The 13,482-nt window shown below is 26.9% G+C and overlaps 1 protein-coding gene across 4 annotated transcripts in view; it reads right to left on the bottom strand.

Moving 5' to 3' along the window:
• LOC105256068 (TGF-beta receptor type-1) overlaps nt 1-11,490 on the bottom strand; it is a 35,648-nt gene extending 24,158 nt beyond the window's left edge. For all 4 annotated transcript variants that reach the window (XM_011265714.3, XM_011265715.3, XM_011265712.3 and 1 more), the window contains exon 1: nt 10,528-11,490. In XM_011265714.3, the coding sequence (XP_011264016.1) occupies nt 10,528-10,612 (85 nt within the window). In that variant the 5' untranslated portion in view covers nt 10,613-11,490. The remainder of the gene's footprint in view (nt 1-10,527) is intronic.
• Between the last annotated feature and the right edge of the window lie 1,992 nt (nt 11,491-13,482).

Genomic DNA, 13,482 nt, shown 5'->3' with positions numbered 1-13,482 from the left:
TAAACTTCGTAAAAATGCAATTTTCAAGATTGAATAATTGCCAATCTTTCTCTCCCCCTCCCCCTTTCTTCTCTCTCTTTATCTTCACAATTATTTTGAGAGGGGAAAAAAATAATAATTCAATAGAAAGAATTTTTTTAGAATTTTTATATTTTAAAAATTATCATAGAACTTAAGAATACATGAAAATTTAACTTAAGAATACATAATCTAAAAATCTATATAGAAACTTTTCATTCCTAATATAACTAATGTTACAATATCTAATTTATATAAAAAAAATTTAAATCTAACAATCATACTTGTGAAAAAAAAAATAATAAAGATTTAAGACTACAAAAAATTAAAAATCTGGGAAATTCTGATGTTATATAATAATAAACAGGCTCATGTGAAATACGGGAAATTCTGATGTTATAATAAACAGGCTCTCTCTTTATGAACTTTACTGTTAAAAAAAATGAATAGCATATAAAAAAATTATAAGCACATGAAAATCTTGGAATTTAATACACTTAGATATATGATACTTTTGTCAAACCAAATGTAAAATTCTAAATAGCAAAAATTATAAGCATCGAAGTTCTGCAATGTCTTAATCTATTACTTTTTTTGTTATTTGAACAAGAAATTCTAAATATAATAATTCTAGCTCACATTTGATAACAATTTGAATACACCAAGAATAATATTCTTACAATCGTCATGTGAAATTATAAGTTCATGAAACGTATTGATATTTATGTGTACATATATTTCTGTATGTAAATATTATTGTAAAATAATTGCCAAAATAATTGAAAATTAAAAAAAAACCTAATTAAAAGATCCATCTTTAATTTAAATCTATATAAATATGTAGGCCACGCATATAAATATAAATGAATATAAATTTATTGTATAAAAATTAACACACTTTTTTATAAATGCTAAAAACAAATATGTTTTTATAGAAACTAAAAACAAATATGTTTTTCTTATAAACATTATACAGTCAATAACTTTGCAACGTCAAAAAAAATTATATATTAACTTTATTTGATTGACTTAACTATTGATTAAATGTAACAGATTGAGGAGACTCTGACTCAAGAGCCTCATTAAAGTTTCCAATTGCGAATTTGATAGAATGAGTTTAATTTAAGTCATTAAAATACGCCCACAAAATGGTTGAACGGCCTCGTTGCCTGACTACTTTTCTTTAACTAGAATCTTGGAACTTTTCTAAAAAAATATTATGTATAATTATTATGTATAATTATTATGTATAATTTGCTGCAATTTTCGTAATTAGAGTTCTTATTTACATATATAGTACACAGTCACACTATAAATGTTGCATAAAATAAAGTACAGGTTTACAGTATTAGTTATAATAATTGTGCCAAATATCATAAAAAATATAATAATTGTACCAAATATCATAAAAAATTCTTACAAAAATATGTACTATTAGTTATATAAAGAAATTATTTGAATTTTGATTTAATTAAATAACAAAACTTTTATAGTTTTTATAAAAATTTACTTTTTTGTATTCAGCAAAGAGCTGAAACTTATGTTAAATATTATTTTGCTCATAATTCGTACATTAAATTTGTACATTAAATAGAAAGTATAAATTATTAATTTTAATTCGAAAATTATTACATAATTATGAGTAAAATTCGATCATACTTGTTTTAATAATAATCATTTAGAAATGTTAATAACAGGTTTAAAATGTATTAAATAAAATCATTACTTCATCAATGCAGTCATTATTCTGTCTACGATTTTTTACTGTTGTAAATAACATTATTTTGTAAGTAATACGTGCAAATGAAAACTATTCAATAAAAACTATTCAAATATATAAAAAAAATTATATTTAATATCGTATATAAAAAATGTGTATATGCTAATAAGCATATAAATTATAAATTGATATAAAAAAATTCAACTCCAATAAAAAATATATTATCTTTACGTCAATATTATTGATGCATAATTATTGTACATACAATATACATTTTAATTTTTAATGATTTTAATGATCAAGCGAATAGCCACGAAATGCGTCATAGTAAAAAAAAATAAATTAATTAAAAGTAGTCCATAGATTAATAATTCATGATTAATTTATGATAGTAATGGCATCATTGCACTATTTCTTTCCAGCTCTAATTTACAATTCAACGATCAATATCATGACCATTAGCTACGATTTCATATTTGCCAAATACATATAAAAACGTGTAAAACTATATTTTTACTGAATATGTAATCTTAAATGCGTATTTTATCGAATTTTATATTACATATAAATGTTGAATAATTATTAGATATAAAAAAACAAATCAAAGTATGTTCAGTTGACGAACACTTCTGACGTATAACATCGAACGAAAAAAAAAATACATGATATTAACATGCGATCCGTATTATACTCTTTTTTTGTATTCAATATAATTCCTAGATTTAATACTACGGAATTACTTGGAATTCCACTCCAACAGCATAATAAAATTTATTCTAACACGCACAAATAATATTTTATATAAATGCATACAGAAATCATATTTGTGCTGAAATGTAAACCATATAAAATTAAATGATATTAAATAAAAAGTCTTCACGAAATAATGCGCTGCTTCATATGTATCAAAAAAGCTTGTTCATTTTGATACTAAATAAAAATATAAATCTATAACTGTCTCATCAAATTTTCTTTCAAAGGCTCCAAATATTAATATACATGAAAACATAAAATTTTTATGATATACTCTGTACACTAATTGTTAGCGGTTTCTTTCCAAGAAATTCAAAATTCAATTAAATTTAATGTCACATTGAATGTTTCATGCATCAAGAATGAATCACATATAAATTATATCAGAAATAATTCGTCGTGCTGGTTACTTTTTTTTAGATATGTGACTATATATTTTTATTATGATGTCTCATTGGCTAAGAGATAAAGACAGATGGATATTTTTCTCCGCGCGCGCGCACGATACCCTATATCGATTGGAATCGCGTCATTCGACCTATCTCGGTATCTCGAGAGGAAAAAATATTATGACTTCGACATTTTATTGGACAGTAAGACGACACGCGCGTTAAATGTTATCTACGTATTGCATTTGGTTTATATAAATGCCAAGCTGATCGTAGATTACAACCGAAAACTTACGACAGAGATATATGATGCTTTAAAGAGCACGGCAATGTGTCGCATATACGCATACAACACAAATACACACGCATAACATAATGATATTTATCATATCTTTGGCGCTGATATAGTGTTCGATAAGCAATTAATACTCCGTTTTATATTTTTCTAAATATATCGCGATATCAACTTATCAACCTAAAAATCCATTAAAATAATAATTTTGTAATTTTTTTCTCTTATAAATTAAATAATTAATTGCAAAATAGTTATTTCATTTTTGTATTTTAGAAACTATTTGAAGGATAATGTAATTAATAGGATAATGATACTATATTAATTTTGATAGAATTTGGAAATCACGAGAAATAATCATTTATTAAAAATCTCAAGGTAATCAGATAAACCGAATTAATCAGAAGTTAATCAGATAAAATATTATATGTTACACAGAAAGTATATACAGGAAGTCTCAGGATCACTGCACTTCTTGTTATGGCAGATTGAGATCAGAGAGATAATTCTTCTTCAGAAAATTTTGAAATATCAATAATTTTCGAGTTATAGCGATTCAAAAAAAGAGCTAAAAGCTTCTGCAAACTAAATTTTATAAAAAGAAAAAAGTTAAAAGATTATCAAAACTATATTCTTCAGTTATAATTTCAGATTGAGTATATTTTAATGGAATTTTAATTTAGTTACAAAGATATATAAGATGATAAAAATTGGAAACTGATAAAACAATAATTTCCCTTGATATTTTCCCTGAGGAAAAATCGTCTCCATATGATCTCAAAAATCTGTTACTAGCAGATGATTCTAAGATAACCAGCATTTGTAATTTTTAATAAAATTTTATTAAGAAATGTTACAAATATTACAAGTGTAACATGGAAAGAAAAAAAAAAAAAATATATATATATATGACAAGAAGAATTAATACATTATTTGTAATAGCACAATATTAAAAATAAATAACTTACAAATTTTACTCTCGTTACTTTCTATTCTTCTTACGTAATCGTTCTTTTAAGAACATTGATATGTCGTATGTTGATATGTTGTATAAAAAATTTTTGTGTAAATTTACAACTATTATAGTGGGTAATATTGAGACCATATTAAGGGTGTATATTTACATACATTAGTAAATTTATTCATAGATAAAATTATTATCTTAAATGGTAAGTAAGCATCTTGTACTAATAAATTTACATGTTAGAAGTAGATTTCTAGAAATGTTTATGTAATAATACATTTTGTATATGTATTTATACAATTTTACATATTAAATTTAATTTAAAATTACATACATAATTAGTGTAACAATTACGCTATTTATAACGAAAATATATAAATTCATGTACTTTTACAAATAAATTAAAAATTAGTTATTTTACTCTTTATTGTGTAAATATTCGTTTATTAAGTGTAATTTTTAAATTTTATATAAATGTTACAAAAAATTGTACATTTACATAAAATCCAAAAATTACACTTTTAACCTTGTAATTTTTCATTAAATATAAACGAATATTTACACAATAAAGAGTAAAAAAAACTAATTTTTGTAAAAGTACATGAATTTATATATTTCCGTTATAAATAGCGTAATTGTTACATAAATAGCGTAATTGTTGTACCGATTATATGTGTAATTTTATATACTTTTTTTACAGTGTAGCTAATATTTGCATTTACATGCACATAGCACAATGCTTGTTATATAGACGTAAATATACGTAAGTATAGAATCTCGTTAATATTGTTGCTTGCAGCGGTAGCATACAGTCAGTCTTTTCGTTGGATCTACAATCGTTTTATCAAACAGCCTGCAAACGCTAATGGCCCGTAAGAATCCACGGAATAATAATACACTGACGGACGAAGAAGTAGTCGTGTTCGTCTATCAGTTGCAGGAACGTCGGAGCGTGTACTGCTTTTTCAATGAGGATTCGAGAGCCCGATTTGCATGCACGACAATTACCAGGCATCGAATCCATCAGAGCGAAGCCATCGGTCTCATCGTAAGAGGAAAGGATATAACGAAGATACTGGAGAACAAATAAAATAAGGAGAGGGCAAGTGTGCATGTACATATATGCATGTGAGAAAGAGAAAGAGAAAGAGAAAGATAAAGAGAGAGAGAGAGAGGGAGAGAGAGAGATAAAGAGACATAAAGAGAGAAAATAAGCTCCTTTTATTACGCCAACAATATTGTTTAATCGAGTGTTTCCGAATGAGGGTTTTTCCTTGCTGTAACAATATAAGACAAATATCAAGTATCCTTTTATGCTATTTATATACAGTCCACTAGTTGTTTGTGCAAAATATTTGCGCAAAATTATTTCTCAATCAAAGAGAACATTTTCATTAATATAATCATGTAATGAAAAAATATATTGAGAGAAAAGCAAGTTTTATTTCAGTCATGTTCTTTCTCCTAGATTATAATTACGTAATATTATAGTAGAGAGTCAATTTGATTCTAATAATAAGTAACATTATATAATCAATATTAATGTCGATAAATTAAGATATTTCTTTTTTTTTAATTTTGAACATGTAAACATGTTTGAACAAATTTAAAATAATTGCTCATAAAAGATACTCCAATATTAATATTAATTACGTATTAAATATGTATTAAACTTAAGCTTATTAATATTTAAATATCTATATTAAACTTGATTTAAATTAAATATCTATATTAAACTTGATTTTTCATAAGACATATTTCCCTTCTATTTTTTGAAATTATTAAAGCAATTCAATCTGTACTTTTTAACATAAAAATAACACATTGTCTATGTCGGAGAAGCAATAATACGTGTATTTGTGAAATGCTGTGCAAGCTAATAGATATAAATCGAATTAAATATTTTTTTACAGACACATATTGATTAAAGCACGGGAAAAAATGCGATAACCCGATCTCATATCTTAATTATACATGAGTATGAAGATAAGAACGCAGATGGTTACGATATAAATAAATGATGTAAACAAGTTTATATGATCGTTAAGTCTGTATTTTAAAAATATTGTTACTGAAAAAAATCAGGCTTATTCGCTCATGTATGTACTTATGTTAAAGATTTTGTATTTATGTAATCTATGGCATGCAGTCAATCAAATCAAGAAATCAAAGAATCACTAAGCATTATTCTTTTTTTCTGAACTTTATCATAAATTTAAATAATATCTTGATTAAATATATCAAACAACAATTTATGGCTAAATAACAAAACAAATTTTCAATACCGAGTAAAAATTCTTTTTTAATTTATTTGTATATATTTAATATTTAATATTATATATATATAAAGTAATTAAATTAAACGTAGATTTTTTGCAAATTAAAAACAACGTAAATGTGTTATATATATGATATGTATAATATAAAATTACTTGAGTAATTAAGTTTTATTTTTTTTTTCATTTTTTAAAATATATATTGAAATAATTATATATAAAAAATTAATTTTATACAAAACACAATTTTTACTTTTTAGATATACTAACTTGTATAATAACAATTTAGTGAAAAAAAATATTTAAAAAAAATATTAAAATTTAATTAAATATTACCACGATCATTCACAACAAAGAGTAACAATTATCTGAACAATAAATAGCGTAGACAATAAATCCAATTGCGCTTACTATCTCTTAAATCGGAGTAAAACATGGAACGATTATTTTACGCAACAAGCATCAAACTTGTGATCAAATTGTAAAGATAACCATCGCATTCAAATAATTGTCTATTTTTTTATATATAATTGTATAAATATCTATGTGATGAAAACTGTAGAAAATAATATAAAATTTTATGCAAATTACACTGTCCCACAATGATTAGTTCACTTAAAGAAAAATAAACAATGTACAAAAATATCTATTGTTAAATATGAATTCTTTATTATAGAATAAGCAATATTTCATTTTTTAATCATTTTGTACGATTTTATCAATTATAAATTAACGATAAAATTTAACGATAAATTTTATTTCTTTTTTTTTAGTATTTTTTAGTATAAAATTAAAAATACATATATCGTCATAGATTTCACAAGGATTAAAATGGTTACGATAATATATTAAAAAAGAAAGGGTTAAAGAGGAACTGAACGAATCAGCTGTGTCAAAAAAAATTAATAAATATGAATATAATTTAGAATATAAATTATAATTCAACCTTAAAATCGTATAAATTTAATATTATAATTAATCGTATAATTTAAATATAGAACTAATTTTTTATGAAAAACTTTTAGTGACTACAATTCACATTACACGGTATAATTCATGAAAATAAAGATTTTAATTCTACAAGGCAAATTTTTATTTCAATCTACAAATTAATTAAATTAATAATCAAATTTATGAATCGCGAAATATTTTAGATTTATCAATAAAATTTTGACGCAGCTGATCCAACTAGTTTCTCCTTGAAGCGATCCGAGGCTCTTGAAAACTGAGAGCGCGACATCGAAGGCACCGACTGCACCGGTTCACCCTTCCGCATGCTTTTCGGACCTCGTGCAACAACGAGATTAAACGGCCCTTCTGTACACGACGGCGCGTTACTTACGCAACGTTATGTGCGCGCCGTTGAAGGGGAGAAAGCGGCAACAGGGAGGAGGGGCGCAGACTGGGACGGAGAAACAGAGGAAGAGAAATAGGGACGCACACAGACACAGACCTCGACAAAAATATAGAAAGAAAGAGAGAGAGAGAGAGAGAAAGAGAGAGACAGAGAGAGAGAGAGAGAGAAAGATTTCACGCATACACGCATGCAAAAAATACACACACTCTCTAGTAAAGGATCCGTTCACAAAGCATATCGCGTGGGACAAACAAAAGTGCATTCAAGAAGAGAGATTCGCCGAAATTATATTGCATCCTTTTATTATTGCATGTGATTTTTTTAAATATTAAGTCTTCGAAGGACTGAAGGTTTTCTATCTTTAAGATAATTTTGAACGCAATTATCTAATTTTGTTGTAGTTAAATAAGTCATATTCAAATTATTGAAATGTACACATGCGTTGAATTGAGTGAAAGTGACAGTCGAAGGTCTAAGAGTATATTAAAGTTTAACAAGAGAGAGAAACCTAAGATACTTTTGTAGAATAGATATATTATCATATGTATGTATATTATCATATGTATGTATATTATCATATGTATGTACTTATCATATGTATGTATATTTTAGAATGTCCTAAAATCTCTGATTAAAATTTTGTTTGTTCAATTTTTTTAAATGTCAACACATCTAATGTTTAAGCTAAATAATTAAAAATAAAGAGATGTTCACATTTTTTATAATTGAATACATATTAATATTTTATTTATAATTATAATTATATAAAAATTTTGTGTGTCTGTTGTAGATGTTTATTTAAATTGAAATAAATTTTTTCAATTTAGCTCAAGTTTGATTATGTAAATTTTAACATGCTTTACTTTACAATAAATATATTATTACAATTTGAAAATATTAATTATTCAAAATTAAAATTAATAACCAAATCAACAGTCGGCCAGTTTAAAAAGCTTCTTTAATAATCAATATTTACAAATATATTATATTTCCATATACATATATTATATATTTTCGATATTATATTTTGTAAATACTCTGAGTAATTAATCGAGAAAGAATGTCAAATATATTTCTTTCATAAAGATCCTCCTATGTCTACTTAAAGAAGCATGACATGGATCTATTATACCCTTAGATGAGAAAAAGGTGTAATACTTTTGCTCAATTATGTTGCAAAAATAATTAATTTGTTTTGTTTGGAATCAACTAAAGCTTTGAATTGTTTTTATTTTTTGAATTTTAACGCACCATATATATAATATAAGCATTATATATGCTCTGCTAAATTAATGAATGAGTATAATATAGAGTTAGAGTGAGTTACATACATTATATCAATTTTTAAAAGACACTGCATGCTGCTTCAATCTTCATTAATTTAATCTAATTTTAGGAACAAGATTTCGTTGACAAAAATTTTCTATAAATAATTTATACAATTTTAATTTCAAATAATAATTTATTAAATTTATTAAATAATAATTAAATAATATAATTTTATAATAATTTATACAACTTTCTCTCTAAGATAATAATATTATCTCATAAGATAATAATATTATAATTAAATATATAATATATAAATTACCATCTAAATCATAATTATTATCCAAAATATTCAAATCTTAAACTCACACTACTCTACCATTCATTACGTACAAATGGACCAATATTATCGCATCCCAAACGCATGTATCGCGAAAATGTGGCCTACACAGAGAAAAATGTATACTGCACTCAAATAAATATTATTTTAAGTATATCATAAGTTTGTATATCCCCAAATATATTATAAGTTTATCACAAGCATTAAATTTAATTGAATATATTCTGAATTTTAGTAAGTGCAGTATTTTAGTCAAGAATATTAAATTAAAACAAAAATTTGGTTTGCTTACTACAAGAGTTGACGTAAAATAAGTTTGATTTTTCTTTGATACAACTTTACAATATTCTTGAAGAGAAAATAAATTCTTCTTTTGAGTAAATGACAATGAGTTTTCTAAGACTTGCGAGTATATTTTAAGACTATTATCAAGAATATATATTCTTTGTTGAAGAAAACTATTACTTAAAAGAGAAAAATAAACTGAATAATCGCTTTTCTTGGCAGTAGAATGATATTTTTCTCTGCACAGAAAAAAAAGAAGTGTCAAATCAAAACTTATATACTTAAATTAACGCGTTCATTGTTTCGTATATACGCAACAATTTCTAATCTTCTTAGAAGAATTTAATAATTTTAAATTTCAACAATATTGTCGTCTTATTTTAATATTGTAATTGTCACCTCAAAAATATATAATTATTTAATTCTACTTTAAGAAAATTATAATCTTTGATTTAAAAATGTTATCCAACATTTTTTCTTTTCCATTCAAGAAAATTAAATCTTAAATCATGAGAATACATTTTTCTCGATTGAACAATATAAAATGGCTTCATTCAAGTAAGCAATTATTCAAGCAATTATATTTTTCTTTAATTAACGCTATAATCGATATAACGATATAATCTCATTTCAAGATTTCCATGTTAAAACTAAATATATTTTCAAAACAAGAATATCCTTTTTTCTGTGTGTGTATATAAAATATATAACTATATAAAATGGCTTCATTCAAGTAAAGCAATTATTCAAGCAATTATATTTTTCTTCAATTAACGCGATATAATCTCATTTCAACATTTCCATGTTAAAACTAAATATATTTTCAAAATAAGAATATCCTTTTTTTTCTGTATGTATACATACCGTTGACAGAGTACGATGCGTAGAAGAGGCAGAGGAGAGCCAGGGCGAGGAGGCTCGCCATGCCGCCGTCGCGGACGCCTCTCATCTTCCCTGAGCTTCCACAGCCGGTGGTCCGCCGTGATGATCCGTGCTGTCCGCCGTCGCGGATCCGCGGGGGGATCGTCGTCCCCGCGACACCGCCGGTGCCGATCGTCGCCGATCACGACAGATCAACGCCGGTCGCGACTGACAATCGCAAGTCGTGCGCGTGACACGCGGACGGCGCCGACCGCTGGCGTCGATCGCGGTATCATCCTCCGGCGATCGCCGCCCGGGGATGAGGCGAGGAGTCGCCCCGCCGGCGTGACACTTGTCACCGCGGTTCTTGCCACTGTCGGTGCCGTTGACGCGCGGCGCTCACTCGCATAAGAGCCACTTGCTCTCCGGGATCGAACGCGGCTTCCAACCGCGCCACACGCACCTCGCGTCTTCCCGAGCCTGTCGTTCACGGTTTAGCGTTTTACGGGGCCGTCTGTTCGCATCGCCCGCAACCAACGTCAGTCTGATTAGAGGCCTCGAGGGACGCCGGAATTATGTCAATTATGCCGGGTGAACGAACGGGGAGAACGGTGATCCCGGGGATGGTTATTCCGCGTATTATGGCGATTCTTCAGATGCTCGTCGCCATGGTGCGACGTCTCCGTCGCGAAAGATGCGCCGCCATTTTCCTACCGACAGGCCCGGTCTATTGCCCTCCGACGAGCACGCTGAGGAATCAGAAGGAATACGTGTATCTCGCTCTCCGGTGGAGGTATCACTGGCGATTGTGCGTCAGCGCGATTCCATCTCGCGGATACGACGCCTCGTGCGTCATCCTCCTCGTCGTCGACCTTACCTCGCAATTTCGGCGCAATCTCAACGCGAATGTCACGTATTTCGCTCGCGAAAACGACCTTGCGCGCTGACCGTCGAATAACGACTAATACCACTGCCACTGCCCAGTGATTCCAGAACGAGGCGCTACTGCCAGAATCGCGACGCAAGCAAGCACACGTAACCGGAGGTGGAGGGGGGCCGAGCTTACGCGCCGAGCGAGACGTCGCGTAAGCTCGGCGAACTTCGGGGGAGAAGAGGACGGATGTATTGTGTTTACTATCTCCTTCCCACCAAGCCGGCTACGAAGGCGAAGGACAATGCTGCTCGCTTCTTCATACGTCATAGCGTTAAATATTCTTGACAATTTTTCGTTTAATATATTTGACGAATTTACTTCATATATAAATAATGTATTTAAGATGAGATAATTTGAAAGCAAATGTTTTATTAAACATTTTATTTTTCATGCGACATATTTTTTCACATAAAATATTAAATAAATATATATATTAAATATCTATTTATATTTTTTAATAAATTTAACTTAGTATGTTTTTCACAGTATGGAAAAAATCGTTTGAAATGAATGATATAATATGAAAATTCTTTTCTTATTTTTTAATTTTATATAAATACTAACTTACTTTAAGAAATTGTTAGTTTTTATAAAAAAATACATCAATATTAAATCGTTAAAAAGAGAGAAAAAAAGAGAAAGAGAAATAGAGAGAGAAAGAGAAAGAAAGAAGAAAGGAATAATAAAAAAATTAAATTCAACAAAATAAAATACTTAATGAATAAATTAAAAATTTATATTTATATTTATATTTATATTAAAAATTAATAATTTAAAAAATTACCTTTTCATTTATTCCAAATAAATTTTTGATTAAACTTCTAAAACATAATATATCAATCGGGCGCTCATATATAAAATTATGAAAAAATTAATTAACGTTGCTAATTAAAATAAATTTTTCAGAAATTTTAAAATATAGCAGTATTCCTTAAACAGATCGCACATATAAAAATAATAAATTACTTAATATTGTTAATTATAACTTTTGATTAAAACTTTTTTGAAAATAAAAGATTGCCGTCAAAATTATAGGAAAAGTATAATAGAACTTCATTCTGATATTAAATATTTAATCAAATTATCAAAACATAACAGTATATTATCAATTGAATCCTTAAACTCTTTGGAGAAAATAACAGATTACAGTTAAAAATATAGGAAAATTATAATAGAATATATCTTTTTTACTATTGCAAACAGTTTTATGTTATATGATATTAACGACATTGCTGGGTCTTTATCAATTAATAATATATAATAATAGTATTCAAAGTAAAATAAATTATTTTGTATTGTATTATTGTTTATATAATAATAATTGACATGTCTTATAATACGTATGTAAAAAAAAAATTTGTCTGTAAAATATGTATACTCATAAATATGTATACTCTTAAAGCAAAAGTATAGAAAATATCTTGTTTAATAAAACTTGTTTAATAAAGCTTCAGAGAGAGATAAAGATCCATATTAAAAATCTAACTTATTAATGATACAGTGTATGAAAAAATCACTCCTCATTCTCTTTTATATTATAATATCTTTTTTATCCAATATAAAATCCAGTTCGTTGAATTTTTAGTTAATTTTTTGGCATTTTAAAATATATCATTTAGAGCATGTATAACACAAGTGAAACATCTTCGATAAATCGTTTCGCAGATATATATATAAACGTGTATATAAGTATGAATATATCATTAAACAATGTCACAACTTGGTAGAAGCAGTAACTCGCTAATTATTAATATGATACGTTTATTAATCACAAAGTAATTTTATTAATTTTTCAAATAACATAAATTGTTATTCCTTATTATAACGCTTATGAATAAATAATAATATTAAGAAATATTTTATCATCTGATTTTTCTTAAATATAAATTCTTTTTAAATTTTATTCGAAATATTTTTGACAAATTTAATGTGACAAACGTAGGAAAAGTTTTTAAACATTTTACAATTATCAATCTGTTAAGTTCACATTTTTTAAATGTGATATAAATTGCATACACATACAT

Source organism: Camponotus floridanus, unplaced genomic scaffold, assembly GCF_003227725.1.
Source record: "Camponotus floridanus strain SB8 unplaced genomic scaffold, Cflo_v7.5 scaffold17, whole genome shotgun sequence".
Taxonomy (NCBI): domain Eukaryota; kingdom Metazoa; phylum Arthropoda; class Insecta; order Hymenoptera; family Formicidae; genus Camponotus; species Camponotus floridanus.
Note: the sequence above shows the minus strand (reverse complement) of the source record. Positions and strands in the feature narration are given on the sequence as shown.